This window comes from Mandrillus leucophaeus, unplaced genomic scaffold, assembly GCF_000951045.1.
Source record: "Mandrillus leucophaeus isolate KB7577 unplaced genomic scaffold, Mleu.le_1.0 Scaffold117, whole genome shotgun sequence".
In the NCBI taxonomy this organism is placed as follows: domain Eukaryota; kingdom Metazoa; phylum Chordata; class Mammalia; order Primates; family Cercopithecidae; genus Mandrillus; species Mandrillus leucophaeus.
In genome coordinates, this window is record NW_012099987.1 from 1,212,541 (window position 1) to 1,234,493 (window position 21,953).

At 39.8% G+C, this 21,953-nt stretch overlaps 1 protein-coding gene and 1 long non-coding RNA gene across 5 annotated transcripts in view; one reads left to right on the forward strand and one right to left on the reverse strand.

Moving 5' to 3' along the window:
• Window positions 1-835: 835 nt before the first annotated feature.
• LOC105553875 overlaps window positions 836-21,953 on the reverse strand; it is a 44,151-nt gene continuing 23,033 nt past the window's right edge. Inside the window, exon 3 of the long non-coding RNA XR_001008228.1 lies at window positions 836-1,232. This is a non-coding gene — a long non-coding RNA (uncharacterized LOC105553875). The remainder of the gene's footprint in view (window positions 1,233-21,953) is intronic.
• CCNJ (cyclin J) lies at window positions 1,153-19,301 on the forward strand. Of its 4 annotated transcripts, none has more exons than XM_012000019.1 (6): window positions 1,153-1,540; window positions 2,645-2,754; window positions 8,534-8,744; window positions 15,093-15,392; window positions 15,480-15,639; window positions 16,260-19,301. In XM_012000019.1, the coding sequence occupies exons 2-6, from the start codon at window positions 2,686-2,688 to the stop codon at window positions 16,669-16,671; spliced, it is 1,152 nt and encodes a 383-aa protein (XP_011855409.1). In that variant the 5' UTR covers window positions 1,153-1,540; window positions 2,645-2,685; the 3' UTR covers window positions 16,672-19,301. The 4 variants fall into 4 exon arrangements, with proteins under 4 accessions (XP_011855409.1, XP_011855403.1, XP_011855414.1 ...); XM_012000013.1 differs by lacking the exon at window positions 1,153-1,540 and adding an exon at window positions 1,691-2,012; XM_012000024.1 differs by lacking the exon at window positions 1,153-1,540 and adding an exon at window positions 1,691-2,012 and having other exon boundaries at window positions 15,513-15,639.

Genomic DNA, 21,953 nt, shown 5'->3' on the forward strand with positions numbered 1-21,953 from the left:
AACAAAGTCCACCCATGGTCACTTTCTAGCCTTTTTTTCTGTTTTTCTTCACATCACTTGTCACCATGTGATATGTTTTTTTGTTGTTGTTCATTCTCTCTCTCTTCCTAGTGGAATAAAAACTCTATGAGAGCAGAGACTTTATTTAGGAGTTAAGTAAATACCTTATTGTGTCCACCTTGCTCTAAAGGAATTAAAGAAATCATAATAAGCCTGAACTTTGCATTTTAAGGATTTACAATCTAAGACACACTAGGGCAAAACATATGTGTAAAATGAACATTAATCCATAAAAGGAAATGGACATTGAAGTCTTCTCATCACAAGGCAAGTCCAGAAAATAATAATGATTTCTGAACAAATATATCCCAGTGAACAATATTTTCAAAGTAGAAACCATAAATACAGTCTACTTCTTATACTAACGATTATAGTCTGTGCCCCATTTTTCTGAAAGTATTCTTAAATAGGCCCTGGATGGTTAAGTCATTTAGAAACCAAATTATTAAAAAGTTGTTTAATAGTCATGAAATGGAACCCAAGGAGGTAGATATTATTTAAATGCCATTAAAAACAGCATGAAACTTTTAGCCTGATGTGTCTACCTTCACTCTAGAGGACCCCTGCAACTGAGAGACAGGCCAGGACAGCCTTCTCCCTGGACTATGTCAGGTTAGGCTGGGATCTGCCACCTTCAGCTTCTGAGTTTCCCTTTTCTTGCCTTTGGTTCCTGCGGGCCTGCTCTCCTGGGTATAAGCATCGTCTATGGATAGGGTACGGCTCAAATATATATGTCTGCTGATAATCTTCAAATGGATGAAGATGCCACCCAGAATCACGTAACATGTATTTATCACTTTGTAGTAGTTCTTTATCATCATGTATCTTTTTGGACAAAGGATTCAAAGTAAAAGGGGTGAAGTTTTAAAAATATTTACGCTTTACTATTAAGAGATTGATCTACAGTCTCAGAAAAGTGGGCAGTCTCACTGTCCTAGGGTTACCATCCACCTCTTTTATGATAATCCACCAGAGGTTAAAATAGAATTGATTAGGTCTCTTCTAATCACATTTCAGCCCCCATATCACCTCAATTGACGTCGGAGAGTTCTCACAGTTGTGCAGTTTCCTGATTTACGAGCACAGATGGTTAATTACATCCACCATGGGTTTGACAAGCAAGGTTACTAGAAGTAATCTTAAATCGCTTCATTCAAAGCTCTTGGGAATCCCTACAGCAACGAAAATAAGGAGGGGGAAGAGATTAATTAGATTTCTAGAAGAAAGGCGGAGTTTGAGGTGGAACTTAAAAAGAGAGAATTTCATAGGGAAAAAAAAAAAAACGCTTCAGGGGCTGCAGAAACAGCTAAAGCACATTTAGAGGGCCTGATGATCCACGGAGCAGCCCCTGGGATGGAAGGGGCTGGTGCAACGTGAAGTAAGGCAAACCGAATCCATGCTGTGAAGACTTTTAAACGCCAAAGGAGGCGTCGGAACTTTGCTCCGCGGGCACCGAGGAGCCATCGAAGGTTCTCAGCAGGTGAGTGGCCTAACTAGATTGGTCACTGGAGTGATCCACGTTACAATTTCTCCGGCATTCTGCCGACCCCAGCCCGCGATCAGGCCAGCTTCGCAGTAGGTGGCGGCTGCGCGCCCCGGCAACCGAAGCGCCAGGCCCCGCCGCGCCGTCCGCGATGCTCAACCAGCCCAGGCGGGAGCCGCCGCGCCGCCGCCTGGCTCTGCACCTGGACCCGGCCCGGCCGCCGATTGGACGGCTCGGGGCGACCCCGCTGTATCGCGAGACGAGATTGGCAGCGGCGGGGCCTCAAGTGCCCCCGCGCTGGCTTTGTACGCGGAGCCGCCTGCCGGTCCTTTAACAATGGGCGGCGCGAGCGTCCAGGCGCTGGGCCCGAGTTGAGGCCGGCGCTTAGCGGCCGACTGTCCGCAACATGAGCGGGGCCGGCGTCCCCCGCACGCCGGCGGGGCTGGGGCTGTAAGGGCCGCGGTTCCGGGTAAGGGAGCCAGCGTGGGGCCGGGCGGCTTGGCAGGCCTGGGGTAGGCGCGAGGCAGCGGACCCTCCCGGGGTGAGGCGCAGAGCCTGGCTGGCCCGGCCTTTTGTTCCCCTTTCTGAGGCCGCGCGGAACGTGCGTTTCTCGGGGGTCCCGGGAAGGAGCAGGCCCCCGACGTCTACGCGGAGACCCCCGGCCAGGCAGACGGTCACCCCCGGACTTTTCCATGGGAGCGTTTCCCCTCAGCGGGGCAATGACCGTGTCACCTCTCCCCGCTGCTCAGGACGGGCGAGAGGGCTCCAGCGCCGGACGCAGGGAGCCCCAGCCGGGCCTCCCCCAGCTCTTCCCGAGCTCGCACCTGGCTCCGCGCTTTGGCACCTCAGGGCCCGAGTGGATCCCCTTTTGCCCGACACACAGTCGGGCAGAGAGTCTCAGAGTCCGTCGGCTCTTACTGAGGGGCAGACCCGGCCTCGCGTGTGGCGTTGGGGGAAACGACTCGGGTCGGGCTGTGTTGAGGAAGAGTCAGGTGAAGATGAGCAGCCACACCGGGTGGCCTGAGGTCACACCCCCCGGGGAGGGGGCGCAGAGGGTCGCGGGGGAGCCGGCAGTGACCGCGCCTGGGGTGTGTCTTACAGACTCGAGTTGCCGCGTCGGGTTGGGCGCGCCGCCGGGTCCCATGGAGCTGGAGGGGCAGTGGTGGCGAGGACAGCTGGCCGCCGACATTCACCAAGCGCTTCGCTACAAGGTAACTCCGAGGCCCGGCCCGCCTTCTGTGTCTCGCGCCAGTTGTTCTGAATCTCGGCTCTCTAGAAGGTTTGGTCAGGTTCTTTACTCACTATCTTCTGGGCCAGAAAAGACGAGTTTGCTCATTTGCTCAAGGTTAATTAACTTCTTGGCTCCTTCTCTGGGATGTATCAGAAGAACCTGCAACTTGAATGGGGAGGGAGATTGTAGTTGGGCCAGGGAAGGTGGAAAGGGACGTTCTGATATCCAGGTGGATCATGAATTTGATCTTGTATTTTAAAAGATATATATACTGAATTTTTGTTGGGCAGAACAGCCCTCTTTGTTCGAGAGTTGCCGTTGCATGCAGCCAGTTTAAGTCGCTTTTGTACATAAATTCCTCAACCTTTCCGCTCCCTTACTGTAAGACTTGGGACAAGTTAAATTTCTGTTTCTTGATTTCCTCATCTGTAGAATGAGGAATAATACGAGTGTGCTTTATGATTCTGGCGATTGTGAAACTAAAGTTAGTACTGTACATGTGCTTAGAAACTGCTCTTGGTAAATAGTAAGCACAAAGTGATAACTTCTTATCGCTTACCCCTCAGGATTTGGGCAGTTCAAAAGCCCTAAAGTGGAGGGAGTTGGCTGCCCCTTCCTGCTGATATCAAAGGCAGAAAGTAGACCTAATATACTTAATAGATATTGCGAAAAAAATACTTTTCCAACACAAAGCAGAGTCTGTATATTGTTACTATTAAGTAACGATTTTATTCTGCATGTGGCAATGCACATTAGGCAGATTAATGAGACGTTTCTGCCTCTTTGATAACCAAAAGAGAGACCAGATCCAAAATGATCTCTAACTTAACTCAGTTTCACCTTGGATAAAGAAGGCCATTTGTTAAATGTAGAAAATTGAGAAAGAAGCAAAATAGCTGACTCTTTCAACAAAAAGGATTCTGAATCTTGGGGTTGAGATCCTGGAATGATAACGAACTTTTTATCTTGAGTTTCTGACCAGGTCAAGTAGATTGGAAAACCTAATTCTGACTTAAATTGTTACCCTTTTCTAGGCCTGAGATTTCTAAATGCTACTTCCTAATTCTGACATTCAGTTTCTAAGATTCACTAAAATACAGTTCAGCCCCCTAGGAGATGGTTTGTACCGCATAAAAATTCTAACTAGTGGGATCTCTGGAGTCTTAGGAAAGAGTTACAGGTTCTTTACTTGGAAAATTGTCCAGATATGCTTTTGATCTTTTCTTCTTTGGCAGATGTCATCTTTCAACGTGCAATTTTTTCTTTTTTAAAAAAATTAATAGAGTTGTACATATTTTGAAAAGTGTTTTAAGTGTCAGCCTCTTTATCCCTCTGGTATGTGGTGAAATTAGTTGATATTAAGAGTACTTTTTTTTTGAGTTGGAGTTTCACCTGACCTCAGGTGATCCACCTGCCTGGGCCTCCTAAAGTGCTGGGATTACAGGCATAAGCCACTGCACCCAGCCAAGAATACATTTTTTAATTGGCATGACACTTAAAAGGTTTTTCTTGGTGATTTCTGTAGTTTTCAATCATTTTATGTGTGTATCATTTTAATTCATGAATGATTATCTGAATTAATTTTGTCAGTTGAGGTTGAACATGGGTTTTTTTTTTTTTGGTTTGTTTTTGTTTGTTTTTTCTAGATTTAGATTTGTTGAAGGCTTTTGTGAATTAGTTTCTGGAGCATCCAAGGCATAAGACCCAACCCTACACTCAAGTTGCTTATGACCTATCAGAGGACAAGGTACCACAGGGTCTGAAGGAATGCCACTGAAAGTTTTCTTGGGCCGCCTATGGCCTACTGCCCTGGGTTGTCTTTATGTTTAAGCATTATGCAAACCGTGGTTCTTACTGGCAACACTTTATAAATAATTTACATTAATCAGTAAAACTTAAACTTGTGGAACTGGAGAGACCACTGTTTGTAATACACTGAAGGAAACTTAAAATGGACTTTTCTCCTAGAAAAGACGTGGTAATTCCAGGCTATTAATTGGTGATTCAGTCGGATAGTCATCTGTTTTTCTTCAACATGTTGATTATTTATGACATACATGATATTATGCCAGGTGTTAGAGCAATAACAGCGAACAAGACATGATCCTGGCCTTCATAGTCGAATCTTACCTATAATTTAGAGCATCCACATTTAGGTCTTCCTTTGTGCAGTTGCCATTGAGATACTGCGGAAGGTGTTCTATGTTTAGACCCAAGGTTTGTGGAGAAATATTTAGTGTGACTAGCACTGTGTTTACTAGGGAAGAGTGAAAATGACAATAAATGGAAATCATGCCAACTATCCACTCCCTCAAAAAAAAAAACCCCTACAAAGCAGCTGTCACCTTACACCCTTTTGTCTCCTTTCTTCTCATTATTTTGCTGTGTATAGTTAGTGTGATAGACTGTTTGAGAAACTGTTTTTAGGAACCTTGACAAATGGGAACAATTCTAGCTTTGTGAGAAACATTAAGAAAGTGAAGTTCATCAGTTTTCCAGGGAGTCTTTAAGACCATGTTCAGGCCACTTTTTGGGAAAAACCTGATCTGGTGTTGCCTTTTTTCCCAACTCCCTAATCCCTGAGTTAAGTTAGATTTTCTTCCTAAGTGTTGCCATAATAACCTGTGATGACTATATCGTGTGATAATCTATGTATTTGATTCACCTGCTAGAGATAGGCTTAAGACTGTTTTTCCAGCTTTTATGCCTGGGATAGTATAGTGTCTGCAACGTGGGAGATGCTCAATAAATTTCACATGATAGCAGCAAAGGTAAAGTTGCCACTCACTTACACCATCATAAAGATCCGAAGAAACAGTTAAGGAGAAAAAAATCCTAGGAGCTGCATGAGAAATCGGCATCTTTATGTGAAAAAAAAAAAATTTTTTTTTGGCCAAGCATGGAGGCTCACACCTGTAATCTCAACACTTTGGGAGGCCAAAGCAGGTGGATCACTTGAGTCTGTGAGCTCGAGACCAGCCTGGGTAACATAGCGAGACCCTGTTTCTACTGAAAGTAACTGGGCATGACAGTGAGTGCTTGTAGTCCCAGCTACCCCAGAGGTTGAGGTGGTTGGATTGCTTGAGCCTGGGAGGTGGAGGGTGCAGTGAGCCAAGATAGTGCCACTGTACTCCAGCCGGCGCTACAGAAGGAGACCGTGTCTCAAAAAACAACCAGAATTGATGTATTCTTTGGCCATACTACTAAATTACATTGACTATTTATCCATTTATCTTAGATAATATTAATTTAGGTGAATATATAACTTCCCTTTTTCATTTATTGTAAAATGTATCATCATAAAACTTTTTTTCCCCAAACTTTTAAGTTCAGGGGTACGTGTGCAGGATGTGCAGGTTTGTTACATAGGTAAACGTTTGCCATGATGGTTTACTGCACAGATCATCCCATCACCTAGGTATTAACCCTAGCATATACTATTCTTCCTGATCCTCTTCCTCCTCCCACCCCAACCCTCCGACAGGCCCCCGTGTGTGGTGTTCCCCCCAACATGTGTCCATGGGTTCTCATCATTTAGCTCCCACTTATAAGTGAGAACATGCGGTATTTGGTTTCCTTTTCCTGCATTAGTTTGCTACGGATAATGGCCTCCAGCTCCATCCATATCTCTGCAAAGGATGTGATCTTGTTCCTTTTTATGTTGCACAGTATTCCATGGTCTATATGTACCACATTTTCTTTATCCAGTCTATCATTGATGGGCATTTAGGTTGATTCCATGTCTTTGCTGTTGTGAATAGTGCTTCAGTGAACATACACGTGCATGTGTCTTTATAGTAGAATGATTTATATTCCTTTGGTTATATACCGAGTAATGGGGTTGCTAGGTAAAAGGGTATTTCTGCCTCTAGGTCTTTGAGGAATCACCACACTGTCTTCCACAATGGTTGAACTAATTTACACTCCCACCAACAGTAAAAGCGCCTTTTTCTCCACAACCTTGCCAGCACCTGTCATAACATAAAACTTACCATTCTAACCATTTTTAACTGTACAGTTCAGTGACATTAGGTACATTTGTATTGTCACCACTATCTATCTTTAGAACTTTTTCATTTTCCCAAACTGAAACTCCATACCCATTGAACGATTACTCCCCAGTTTCCTACCCTCTAGCTTTTGATAACCACTGTTCTACTTTCTGTCCCTATAAATAGGACTATTCTAAGTAACTCATTAAGTGGAATCATACAATAAATGTTCTTTTGTGACTTTTTTCATTTAGCATACTGTCTCCAAGGTTCATCCATGTAGCATATTATCAGAATTTTCTAAGTCTGAATAATATTCCATGTATATACCACATTTTGTTTATCCATTCATCTGCTGGTGGGCATTTGCATTGTTTCCACCTTTTGGTTATTGTGAATAATCCTGTTTTGAACATGTGTGTACAAATCTCTCTTCAAGTCCCTCCTTTCAGTTCTTTTGAGTATGTACCTAAAAGTGGAATTGCTGGATCATGTGGTAACTGTTTAATTTATTGAGGGATTGCCATACTGTTACCTGTAACAACTACATCATTTTACATTCCCACCAGTAATGCACAAGGATTCCAATTTCTCCACATTAAAGCTAACACTTGTGATTTTCTGGTTTTGTTTTTTTGTTTGTTTTTGATAATAGCAATCCAACTAGGTGTGAAGTGCTGTTAGTGGTTTTGATTTGCATTTCTTAATAATGAGTGATGCTGAACAAACATCTTTTTCATGTTTCATGATACTTGTTGGGCATTTGTATGTATCTTCTTTGGAGAAATGTCTATTCAAGTCCTTTGCCCATTTTTATAATCAGGATTTTTTGTTGTCCAGTTGTATAAGTTATATAATCTAGATATTTACCCCTTATCAGATACGATTATAAATATTTTCATCCATTCTGCGGGTTGCCCTTTTACTCTGTTGATAGCATCTTTTGTTAAATAAAAGTTTTTAATTTTGTTAAAGTCCCCTTTCTCTTTTCTTTTTCTTTTTTTTTTTTTTTGCAGGGCATGGGGAGTTCTGCTTTTGGTGTCATATTCCTGTTACTTCTTCTATTGTGATACCTGTTGGGTTTAGTATCAGTATTATACTGATCTTATAAAATGAATTTGGAAGCTTTTCATCTTTCTCTATGGGCTGGAAATATTTTAATAGTATATAATTTTTCCAATTTTTAAAAAACAAGTTGATATAGTCCTGAGATTGAACAGTGATTTTAGGTGTATGAGAGGATGATGGGAAAGGACAGATCATAAAACTGCTAAAAGGGAAACAAAATTGGAAGATACTAGTGTATAGGTACTGGTTTCTACACTAATGCAAGTATAATACTGCATGCAGCATTTCCACGTATCTATTACCTTTTAACCAAAAGTTTTGAGCATCTTGGAGAGGTGTAGGGATGTGTGTGTGTTATGTGGTTGGTTTTTTGTCAGGGATGTTTTCCTGAAAACACCTGGTAGGGAAAATAGGATTCCCTTATTAAAAATCTTTGTAAGATGAATCCATTCGAGAAAGCAAGAAACAAGAACATCTATAATTGTTCACATCAGAGGTGGTTAAGAATAAGGAGAAAATTTTGGTTTTAAGTGTCATTCATTATCCTTCCACTTAACTTTTTCATTTTTGTATTCCAGTCAAGAAAAGTATGTTTTAGGCACTTGTAATACTAATATATTGGAAAAACAATGTTAAGTCATTGCATTGTGGGCTAAGTCTACAGATAGGTCAGACTAAATGTTGTTCCTTTTGACTTAGGAGCTGAAGTTGCCCTCCTATAAAGGCCAGTCCCCTCAATTAAGTCTCAGACGGTATTTTGCTGACTTGATTGCCATTGTGAGCAATCGCTTCACGCTCTGCCCTTCTGCCCGCCATCTTGCTGTCTATTTACTGGACCTGTTTATGGACCGCTATGACATCTCTATCCAGCAGCTGCATTTAGTTGCGCTTTCCTGCCTGCTTCTAGCAAGTAAGTATGAATCTGATTTACATGACTGGAAATTTCTGATGTTTATATAATAAAATAAATTTATGTAGAACTCAGTGAAATATCATCAAATCCCATTCATTCCAGTTCACTAGTATCAGGAAGCTTAAAAGTGCTTCTCAGTGCAATAATTCTTAACCAGACATTGAAAAATGGCTTTGGAACCTGTTAAAAACATGTGCCTAAGCCGTACATCCTCAGCCACTCCAGATCTACTAAGACAAAATCTACATAATGGGTACTGGGTATTTTTTAACTTTTTGAAAAAGTTCCAAAGGTGATTTTGCTTTACCTTCCAATTGAGAACCATTGTCTTAAAACAGTGGTTCTAAACCAGGAGCAGTTTTGTCCCACAGGGAACACTTGGCAATGTGTACAGACGTTTGGTTGTCACATCTGGTGATAGAGTGGGATATGCTTTTTTAGCATCTAGTACATAGAGGCCTGGGATGCTGCTAAACATCCTGTAGTGTACAGGACAGTTCCCCGTAACAAAATTCTCTGTCCCAAAACATCAATGGAGCTAAAGTTGAGAAACTGTCTTAAAAGTACTATACTCTTATATTTAAATACTTTATACTGACTACATAATGAGTTGGCTTAATGAACTAAAAGTTAATGTGCAACTACTACAAATGTGAAAACTTTTGCTTATGCATTAGACCAACTATGTAGTAGGCTCCAAGATACAATCTGATACAACCATGTTTGTTACTCAGTACAGAAAATACTGGTGGACCTTTTGGCCTCTCTTTCTCTTTACATCTTCCTGTATCTCATTTCATTGCTTGTTGGTACTCTCACTGAAGACAGGGCACGTAAAGGAATTGAAATTGTGTTTCTTTCTTTTAATAATGTGGAAGATTGTATTTGATATGGAAGTTGAATCAGTAATATAGTTTCTATATTCATGTCATTACAGTAGAAATTTATAGTATGTAGATGTATTGATAACCTTCACCTTTAACTCCCACTTGAGGGATAAAGATTGTATTTGATATTGAAGTTAAATCAGTAATGTAGTTTCTGTATTATCCATGTCATTACAATAGAATCTTAAAGTGGTACGTAGATATACTGATAACCTTCACCTCTCCCACTTGAGGTTTTGGGGTCAAATATGGCTGCGATGAAATAAAGAACATTCCCCCTATATCCATGCCACTAAAGTTCTTGAGCACTTCTGTGCTTGGCTGCTTACAAACCTGAAACCAAATGTAGTCCTGTGTAATATCATTTCTGGTACTAATCTCTTCTCAGATTTTATTTTCCGACCTTTGTTCTTTCTTTGATCTGATGACCTCAACTACTTATTTTATCCCCTGGAATGTCCTTTTGTAAGTTATTTCAGATCCATTGTAGAACCAGGCTGAATGTAAATAAAACACAGCTGCAGCATGACTTCCCACTGCCTATATGTTAAGGTGGAAACTGCTTAATGTAGTGTTTAGAATCTTTCATCTGGACCCAGCCATCTTTCCAGTCTCATCCCCATGTACGTTGAGCAAAATTCTTAGAATACCATTTACTTCCTGAATATCTACATTTCCCCTTTAATCTATTGTTCTCTAAAATTCAGACACTTCACTCATCCCTCACCCTTCACCCCCCACCCAGGAGCCAGAGAGGTAATGCTTGTATATTTATAACTAACCTTTAATTTAGCCTCTAATTAAAGTTTCATGCTCGTAAGTAACCATGTGTGTAATACTGTATGTGTTTAATCACTGGCTGTGAAGCCCTTTGGGGTTTAATAGTTTGTATAAGATTGGAAAAGCTCACACTTGACAGTTTAGATGTGAGTCCACAAATAAAATGGCTTTTTGTTATTGTACAGAATGTTTATTATAGAATCAGTTTATAGTAGAGTGTCATTGGAAATCAGACATGCAAGTTAGATTATTTTAAAAGCTTGGTATCATTAATGGAAAGTAACTGTGTGGCCATCACTGTCATTTTAACACTACCATGTCCCACCTGCTCTATGCCTGTAATCTTAAAGTGTAGTGTGGGCCAAGTGGGAGGGTCATCTTTGTGTACCATCTTAGGTTGGTTGGAATTGAGTTTTCAATTGTTGTTATTTTTAAATTATATATTTTTATTAGTTTAAGGTCATGAACAATTTATTTTATTGAACTATTTGGATTAATATCAGTGGTAAGATGTAGTTATTTGTGACTTTCCAGTAATTAGGCATTAGGATCTGCATTTGCTAGGGTTCAAATATGAATTATCACTTATTACTGAAAGAACTGGATACCTCCCTCTCTTTTCTGCTGATGACTCCTGATTTCCCTTTCCTTGAGGAAAGAATTGCTTTTACATTCTTCCTTTTGCACGAGAGTAGGAATGTATGTGAGGTATTCTTAAGGAGTTCTGCTCCTCGCAAGTAGCAAATTGTTCAAAAGAGTTTGAGCTATCAGTTCTATACCAGGGTCGGGAATTGAAGAGGTTGGCCCTTAGCAGGCAGCAGTCTCTTTACCGTTGCTCCCCAACCCTAGTCTATAACTTTACAGCAGAAGAGCTTAGGATTCTTATAAACTGATAACCTGTTTTCAATGTCTGATTCCTGTTTTAAATTTGTGGAGTTCATTGTAATGGGAAGCTGTAGGTGGTTTGGCCAAAGATGGAGCATACTTTGTAAGTTCTAGAAACAAATGCTTATGTCTATACTATTAGAAGAAAGAGCCTACAGATTATCTCTGATTGGAGAGCTAGGTGTAGTGTTTTCGAGCAATGACCATAGTGATGGATTCCCTGGGTTGGAATCTCATCAGCAATATGAATTTCAACAACCCTTGAATCTCAGGTTATTTCTTTATAAGATGGAAATAAAGACACCTTACAAAGTTGTTCTGAGGATCAAGTAGGGGTAATATGTTTAAAAGCATGTAGGAAATGGAAACATTAAAAGATTAGCATGGTAATTATTAATGCCCCCATAAGTTGCTCTGTTACCTTTAGCCTGCCTCCTTTACCCTAAAGGTTTTGGCCTATTTCAAACTGGACCCTAATTTGTCCAGGGAAACTCTGCTATTCCAACTCTTTCACATGTATGCCCTGGCTTCCCTTGGCTTCTGTGACCAACATTACATTTATGGAGCATGTGGAAGTAATCTTGGAGATAAGATTTCTCATAATTTGCTCAAGATCTTACATAACTAAGAAATGATCTTGGAGTCAAGACGAAGTGAAAAGTGAGACAGAGGCTTATAGTAGTAACAATTTGTAACAAGTACTTGTTTCCCCTTGCCAACCAATACTGGGTTAGCAAAGCTTTTTACTGATCTGTGAAAATTTGTATCTCACAGCTGGTTTAATTTACATCTCAATTTTTAATGAGCTTAGAATTTTTTTTCTATGAATTACCTTTTTCTTTGCCCACTTTTATATTAGATTCATCTTATAAATTTGTGGTAATTCTTAGTATATGTTAGGGATGACTTTTTCTTCTCCTACTTAGTAATAAAACAATAGAATGTGGATTGGCAGAGCACTCGGTGACGTCTGATCTGTGCCCTATTCAGTATATAAATCTCTACCGCATACCTACTAATCACTGCTGGCTTTGAAAATGTGTTGGTTTCCATGGCTGATATGAACATATCCTATAAAGGAAAGACAACCCAGTGTTTTTGTTTCTATGGCCTCTAATTCTTTATTTTCTGGGAAGCAGATATGAATTTCCTGTGCCCTTATTTCCTGTTTGGGGCCTTTATCAATATACTCACATGGCTTCTGGTATTTCCTTTCAATTGAAGAAACTGATCTTTGTGATCTGTGTGTGGTAATGTGGATAAGTAAACTTAAAATGAACATATGCATAGAAGTCAGCGCAACAAAAACTATAGATATGAATGCAGGTACTCATTGACATTATCACACTTTTTGAAATCTTTTAATATCCATGTATCTGAATATTTATTACTATACATAATGGAAAAGTTCCAAAAAATTTGAACCCTGAATTAAAACTTCAAGTATGGTTATTTATTCAGAATGCAGATTATTCTTAACTTAGCAAGATCAATATGCAAAGTCCTTCACACTTGTAGTAGCCAAATATTTTATAAATGCAAACATCTCATAGATACTTAATAATATAGAAATCTGTCAGTTCTGGTCTAGAAGTGCAAATTTGGGAATTCAGATATAAATTTTCCTTTTGGCTTCCATTTTTGGTTTGATTGAACTTATCTGACCTTAAATGGATTGGCCAACCTCACTACCTTGGTTTTTGAGCAGTGAAATTGGTCATATGCAATTTTTTTCCCAGTGTTGAAGATTTCAAAGAGATAATATGAAGCATTCTTACTCCTTCAATTATGATGTATTAATTTCTTCAAAGGAACTTTAAGCATAATATAAATAAACTCATTAATTTCTACAGTATTCCTTTGAAGTATTCTGTCAGTATTGCTGTTGCTACACAAATGGCAGGGTGCTTGAAAGCTGTAATGATTCATCCAGAGACACTGAACCAAATTTCTAGGTCATTCTCCTTCTGAAGAATTTCACTTTATACAAAGAACATTGGTTTCCTCTTCTTTTTTCAGGCAATATGCTGGATAACTGTGTCATACAGACCACTTTAGTGCTTTCAACTTTAAGTATTTGCTATTGGCAAAACTTGTTAAATTGATCTTTATGTGATTTTAATTAGGAAAGGCTATCTAGATTCTTAAGGTTTGAATTACTTAAGTTTGGGATCAACTTCTACCTGTAGCAATATTTAGAGTGGTTTAGATATAAGGAAGTTCACCTCTCTGCCATCACTCCTGCTTCTTTGGGCTTAGATTCTTCACAACACATGAGCTTAGAATCTCCTGGCATAGGAGAAAAACGCCTTTTATACCAGTTCCGCTCCCTAAGCAAAGATCAAGGCAGTCGGCAGCATTTTTCCCCCAGCTCCAAAGTAAACCAACATGAGCAAATCCGCACTGGCTCTAGCACCACTGCCTGTACACTGAGCATCTGGGCTGAGTGTAGCAACTTTAACGTGTGGTGCAAACCCATCCCCTGTAGAAGAGAATCATCACAGAGGAACTCTTCTGGTTTCTCCTGGTTTGGCATTCTTTCTGGTTCTTCTCCCAAAAAACGTTTTTAAAGAATAAAATTATAAAATTTCCAAGGAAATGAAAATATATTGAAATATATCAAAATATTAAAATAATTTTTATATAGTAATATGTGTTGCTATAGAAACATTCAAATGATTTTGAACAAGTATGGGTGTAAAATCTATTGTGAGAAATCTATAATAATCATAGTATGATGGTTTTAAACCTTAAATCTAAAATAGAACACAATAGTAAGAGCTTTAGTTATAATTTCCTTTCTTTTGTGGACCACCATGGAACAAAGACCCAAAGAGGCTTGATGACAACTCTGGTTCTGTTGCTGCATCTGGAAAATCATAATAGTACTTAATAGTTTATAAATGTTCTCCAGCCATCAGTTCTAGAAATACTTTCTAAAATGAAGGCATTATATATAGAGACAGTAAAATGCTTGTTTGGAAAGTAAAGTGTAAGATGGTACATAATCGATAGAAACATTCTGGGGCTGGAAAGAGAATCTTTATTCTTCAGCTGTGCATAGTTGAAACCTTATAGATAGGTATTTCCAGAAAAGAAATTAATCCTTTTGAATAATGTTCAGCCATATTGTCTTTACTATTCTGCTTTCAGTAAGGGAATTTAAAAGCAGATATAAACTATCTCCCCCATGCCCCTTTTTTCTTCAACAGACTAGATTTTTGTTTTGAATTCAGAAGAAGTGGGGAATGGGGTTTTTTATGGAATGATAGTACTTGTGTTAAATGTTCACCCAATTTCTCCCTCCAGTCTCTCTCTCTCTGGAATTGAGATTATATTGATGCCAAGATGAAACAACTGGAGCTTAACTATGTTTTATTTCAAATAAAACTATGACATTAAATTGTTAAAGCTATCTTCTACTCTAAAATCAAATAATTCATTTTGCTAGCTACCACCCACTGCAAAAAAAAATTTCCTGAAAATACTCAGCTGATGAGATTGAGTTATTTTTTTCACTGGCACATGACTATTTCCATTCTATACTAGAACACAGAACAAAATGTTTACGTATTTCAAGCATTTTTTTTTTCCAGGGGATTGAGGAAAGGTTGGGGATGGTGGCACTGGGAAAGAAAACACAGGTTCTGGCACAATTGTATCTGTGTAAGGTAAACTACGTCTTTGGATCTAAATCCTGGCAATAAGACAGCAAATCCCATTTTACTGACTAGACCTGTAATGATCACTTGCCTAACATTTTCTCTCCCCTCCCATCCCCTTTTCTTATAAGGTAAATTTGAAGAAAAAGAAGATAGTGTGCCTAAGCTGGAGCAGCTCAACAGCCTGGGTTGTATGACTAATATGAATCTAGTATTAACAAAACAAAATTTGCTACATATGGAACTATTATTATTAGAAACCTTTCAGTGGAACCTCTGCCTTCCAACAGCTGCCCATTTCATTGAGTATTATCTCTCTGAAGCAGTACACGAAACAGATCTTCATGACGGCTGGCCAATGATTTGCTTGGAAAAGACTAAACTCTACATGGCCAAATATGCAGATTACTTCCTGGAAGTGTCTTTGCAAGGTGGGTTGTTGTGAATACCAGTAAGTGACTTGTGCACTTGTGACTCGTGTATTCTGTTCCTTAAGTTCATTTTTGGTGTCTCCACAGATTATGCCTTTCTAAATTATGCACCTTCTTTAGTAGCTGCTGCATGTGTGGCTTCTTCGAGGATTATACTTCGTCTTTCTCCAACGTGGCCTACAAGACTGCATCGTCTTACTGCCTACTCTTGGGATTTCTTAGTACAGTGTATTGAACGACTATTGATGTAAGCCTTTTTATTCTTGTGTTTGTACTTTCTCATTAACAGTTTTTTTCATGCATGAGGTGCCCTGAAAACAACTTCTGAAAGGCACAGAGTTTCTAGGTTATTTGATTTTAGCAGCAGTTACTTGCTGCCATGAGCAAGCCCATGTATGAGCAGAACTCTGGGGAAGGAGAGTCCCTTTTGGCCATTAACCAGTTAGAAGGTGTCATTGCTAGAATGATTCTGGGCACATGATAAGGAAAGGAGCTGCTTTTTTGTGTCTGTAAGTCAGTAACTCTGAGATCAGTCCAGGCCAGCCTTGCCCCATTCCTAACATCTTTGAATTTTGGGGGCCACCAGGATGTTACCAAAGTGGCAGCCACACGTGCTTATTGTGGACACAGCTCCCAAACTGGAAATAATCCTCAAAGCTACCAGGAAGGTTCACATCAAGGGAAATAGCTTTAGAAGGACACAAGCGGGGTCTCACTGTTGTTGGAATTATGGTGCAGTGACTGCTACCTGGGTAGTGGTGGCAAGTGGTGGAAGAAGCTGTTGGGGAGTTGGGGATGGGGCCTGACTTTCTTGCAAATTCTTCTCAAGCAATATTTTTAATAGTTTCCTTTCTCTCCATGTTTCAGCGCTCACGATAATGATGTGAAAGAAGCAAACAAACAGAGAGGGCAAGCAGGACCTCAGTCAGCACAACTAAGTGTGTTCCAGACAGCCTCCCAGCCCTCACGGCCAGTTCACTTTCAGCAACCTCAGTATCTCCATCAGACACATCAGACCTCACTGCAGTATCGCCATCCTACGTCAGAACAACCAAGCTGTCAGCAGATTGTATCGACCACACACACCTCATCTTACACACTACAGACATGTCCTGCTGGCTTCCAAACTAGTGTTCAGGGCCTTGGGCACATGCAGACTGGTGTTGGGATGTCACTGGCAATACCAGTAGAAGTTAAGCCCTGTCTGAGTGTTTCTTATAACCGGAGTTATCAGATAAATGAACATTACCCTTGTATTACTCCATGTTTTGAAAGGTGATTATGTGTGAAGCTGATAACTGACCCAGACTGCTTTGTGACATGAAGCTATGGGTAAGCGTTTTGTAAACTTCTGTTCAAAAGGAAAGGGATCTAAGTGACATCAGAACTCTTCAGGTGCCAGCACCAGGAAGACTGAATATCCCTTTTAATGCACCATGAATCCTGGGAGGACTAAGCAAATTAACAGTATGTCAAATTCTGTTACAACAAATCCTTGTATGACAAAAATGTTCAAGTCCTGGCTGATGGTCCAAATATTTCAAAAATACTCAATACAACAGAAAATTTGGACAGACTCCAATTTGCCATTTTGAGAATTGACCTGTGGTAGCATCTGGGCCTAATGTTGGCTTCTAAGTCAAAGACTAAATGTTTATCTTATCTATGGACTTGCCAAACAGTCTTTTATGAAGGAAAGTTACAGTATTAATTTTTGAAAAGGTTTTTTTATTCTGCAATTTTTTATTTTTGTTCTACACATGAATTTTTGACTAAGTTTAAACTTACGAATTGTTATGCTGTACCAATCTGTGCAGTGAAAAAATTTTTTTAGATGATTCTATATAACTTCCTCTCATAAATAGTATAGGTATCTGGATTAATATACTAAAATTAAGGGTAAAAAAGATCTTGTTTTTTAAATCATGGTCATAATTTTTCTTTTTTTCCCTAAGTGATCAACCTCAAATTTTTAGAATTAAAATAGATTTAACTCAGGGAATCTGTACTACTTGGAAACACTTAACTGTAATGCAACATGCCTTGGGAATGTTATAGTGTGAACTACCTTTATAACATAGGTTAAAATACTCTTGCTAGGGTGTGTTTTCAAATGAGAACGTAATATTATAGCTCAGAATGAAGTGGTAGTTCCTGTGATTCATAATACATATGTAGGTTTTGCATTTCTCAGTGCAATCTGTGATTTATACTCAGAATCGACATTCTTAAAAAGTTATTTCAAGGGATGGCATAACTCGAAGAGGTCAGTGCTAGAATAAAGTCCTGTAGGTTTATTTTGGAAGGGACTGTGGCCAGGGTAGTTCTCAGGTTGTGCTAGAGCAGCACTTTGTTATGTGGAAGACAGGTTTTTTAAGCAACCTTTGAATCCAGCTCTAGTCCGTCTAAGCAGGCAAAGGTAACTGATGACTAAATTTCAGTAGCTACTTTCATTAGATTGACCCTACAACTGCCCTGGGACATTTCACTGTACTGGTATTAACTGCAAACAGCAATAATTGTCATTACAGCAAGGGCAGTTTGGGGGTAAAGAATTTTGGAAGAATAACCTTAAAAAGTTAAAAAGTCATTGTAATAACTGATAAACTGTATACATTGTGCTCTTTTCTGTGGGAGAAGAAAGATTTGGTGGAGGGAAGCTTTCTGGTTTAAAAATTAGTAAGATGTGTCTTTTTGTGTTTTTTTTAAGATAGCACTTGAATAGAAGGGAATCTGCGTGGCAGATATATGACTGCCACAATATGCATTGAAGACAAACTTACTATAAAGATGTTGTGGGTATGCAGCAGGAGTTTCAGTAATCAAGCCAATGGCCTTTGTCAGGAAGGGAAGGGGCTCAACACAGTGATGGACTGATCCAGATGGCTCCTGGGGATGAATGTGGGTGGGTAGCTTCTGCCAGCATGAATGCTTAGAGAAATATCCTTTCCTTAAAAAGAAAATAACTTTTATATTTAGAGTACATAGGGCATGATGTGGATGTATTAGTCTGGTAGATAAAATGAAAACCACTCAGGTAAGAACTCTCACTCATGGCAGTTTTTAAGCATGAAAATTGTTTTCTGAAAGTATCATCACTTTTCCTTTTTAAAGAAGGCTGCTAATTGGATTTTGGTAGTTCTTACCTCAAGAAAACTTGAATTGTTTGGGGGGAAAGTAGGCTCAAAAGAGAATATATCTTTCACATTCACATTCAGAACCCAGCAACCTGGAGTCCAATTTTCAGTATTTTAACTACCTCAATAATGCTATGAATGTAAGATATTGGGATAGAGATCCCAACTTGAAACAACAGCCAGTGCCTGTGGAAACTTAATGTCTTGTCAAATACTTTTATTGATTGGTTTATATGCCGTACTTGTTATAGAAGAATATGCCTTTTAAAAAAGCTTATTAATAACACTTTCCCAATTTATATTTTAAAAAGCTAAAGAACACTGGATTAATAATCTTTTGGGAGGGTAGAATAAAATAATTGATTACTATTGCTGCATACCCGGGGTGGGATGGGATGGTTGGAGAACCAGAACTATTTTTAAAACATTAGGTTTCAATATAAATACAACTCACAACTGCTAGCTTTGGGGGGTGGGGGAGCATTGTGTGGGTTTTGTTTTGTTTAATTTATTGATTAGTCTTCAAAGTAGGCTTTTTTTTTTTTGAGATTACTGGACCATCATTAAATGTGTACTGTGAAGAGATTAATATGTATGAAGGGCTTTACCAAAGTCCACTAAATAAACACTACTCAAGTACAGACTGCAAACCAAAATGTATCTGTGTTATGACATTAATTGCAAATAGCAAGTATGGTGCTAAAGTCTACACCAATGGAATTAGATGAGTGCTATGCACTTAATTTTAAAATAAAACTAGTTTTCAGTAAAATGGCTTTGGTATTTTTGTTTCAAATACAAACTTGTATGTTTGCAGCTCTAGTGAAGCATCTCATGTAATTCAGACTTGGAATCATGATTATATTTACTAAAAGCCATGAAGATGTAGAATATAGCCATTAGTGGCATAAAACATCTGTTCATTATGTATTCCATACTGAGCATTAAAGCTCACAAAAGTATATTGGACACCATTGTTGCCTTTTGAGCTTAAAATCAGTTGTTAGTATGTTAGCATCTACAGATTCTAATTTATTCAACAATCATGCAAGCATCAGAAAATTTGAAGTTTGATCTCAAAAGTAGGGACACAGAAAATGGTTAAAGCTGTGAGAAGGAACATAGGGTCTACAGTGAGTGCGAATGGTCTGTTTACCTGAGTATAAATATCATTTGCTACTTAATTCAACTCAAATCTTAGCAGATGGAATTTGTTTTGAAAAGTAAAGTTTAACAGGTTTATACAAGCAGGTGAGGAATTTACATGCCTTTTTAAAAAGCATTTTTGAAATCAGTCTCAAAAGTATTGTATCGTCACTTGTTCTGGCACAGTGCCAGGGTTCAGCAGCTCTCAAGAGTTAATATACCACGTTCTTTAGAGCTGACTTTAAGAAAAAGAACAAGCATTCCAAACCAGGCCAGGTAGCTTTGCCTTGAGGCAATCTGAGCCCCATGTGACAAGTTTATAACCAACAACTGCCTGTCAGGCACATGGTAAAAGCCTCCCTAGCCTCAAGCAGCTTACATCTATGATAAATATGACTAGCACACTTGAAGCAATTAGGCTAGTAGAGGCCTGCGCGGTGGCTCATGCCTGTAATCCCAGCATTTTGGGTAGCTGAGGCCAGCGAATCACTTGAGGCCAGGAGTTTCAAGCCAGTCTGGGCAACACAGTGAAACCCTGTCTCTACTAAAAATACAAAAACAAGCTGGGTGTGGTGGCACGTGCCTGTAGTCCCAGTTACTCGGGAGGCTGAGGCACAAGAATCACTTGAGCTCAGGTGGAGGCTGCAATAAGCTGAGGTCACACCACTGCACTCCAGCCTGGGCAACAGAGCTAGACTCTGCCACTGAAAACTAGGCTGGTGTAGTCTGGAACTCGGTTTAATATCGTGTTGGTTGAGGAATCACTCAACATTCATTTTTCCATCCCTTAGATTTTAAAAAAGTAACAAGTATAGTCAGTTGACAGCATAAAGATCAGGCTCAGGGGTCATATGGGAAGGACACCTGCTGTCCTATCCTTGACTATCACTCTTGTCTTTCCTCCCATAACACCCTCTGCCTCCCAGGTAAGCATCACCACCCTGAATTTAGTTCTTAAGTCCATAAAGCCTTGACATGGTATGCAATTTATATGTAAATGATTTCCCCTGTTCTTAAAGTTCTGTCAGTTACTCAAAGGGACCTGTAGTTAAAAATGGTAACAGTCATTATCTTGTATTCATTTACTTGCTAGTTTCTCCCTACTAGAACCTTGTGTTAGGCCGGTCTTGCATTACTATAAATAAATACTCAAGACTGGGTAATTTATAAAGAAGAGAGGTTTAACTGGCTTATGCTTCTGTAGGCTGTACAGGGAGCATGGAGCTGGCATCTGCTTGGCTTCTGGGAGGCCTCAAGAAACTTATTCATGGCAGAAGGGTAAGCAGCAGCAGGAATCTCACATGGTGGGAGCAAATGCGGGTAGGCGAAGGTGCCACACACTTTAACCAGCTCTCACGTGAAGTGAACTCACTAACAAGGACAGCACCAAGCCATGAGGGATCCGCCCCCATGACACAAACACCTCCCACTACGTCCCACCTCCAACACTGGGGATTATATTTCAACATGAGATTTGGGTGGAGACAAATATCCAAACTATGTCAAACATATCTTCCCTCTGTCTGCCAGGCTGGAGTGCAGTGTCGCCATTATGGCCCACTGCAGCCTCAACCTCCTGGGCTCAAAAAATTCTCCCACTTCAGCCTCCTGGGTAGCTGGGATCGTAGGCACACACCACCACATGCCTGGCTAATTTTTACAATTTTTTGTAGAGGTGGGGTTTGCCATGTTACCCAGGCTGTCCTTTTTTTTTTTTTTCTCTTGAGATTTTTAATTTTAGAAGAGCTTAGATGTACAGAATTATTACTAAGATAGTACAGACAGTCCCCATATATCCCACAGCCAGTCTCCCTTCTTATTAATATATTGAAATGGTACATTTGTCACAATGAACCAGTACCAATGTATTATTAGTAACAGAAATCCATGCTTTGTTCAAATTTCCTTAGTTTTTCCCTAATTTCCTTTTTCTCTCCCAGATTCCTATGCAGGATATCACATTACCTTTAGCACTCAGGTCTTAGGCAACTCTGGGTTGTGACAGTTACTCAGACTCTGTCTGTGATGACCTCGGCAGTTCTGAAAATCCGTGGTTAGGTATTTCATAGAATGAACATATGTTTCTTGAGAGCAGGGATTTTGTCTTACTCATCTTATGCCCCTGTATGTCATAGGGATCTGAAGTATGATAGCACATCATAGGCTCTTGGGACGTAGGTAACAAAAAATTGGCCAGCATGGTGGCTCACACCGGTAATGCCAGCACTTCTGGAGGCCAAGGTGGGTGAATCACTTGAGCCCAGGATTCAAGACCAGC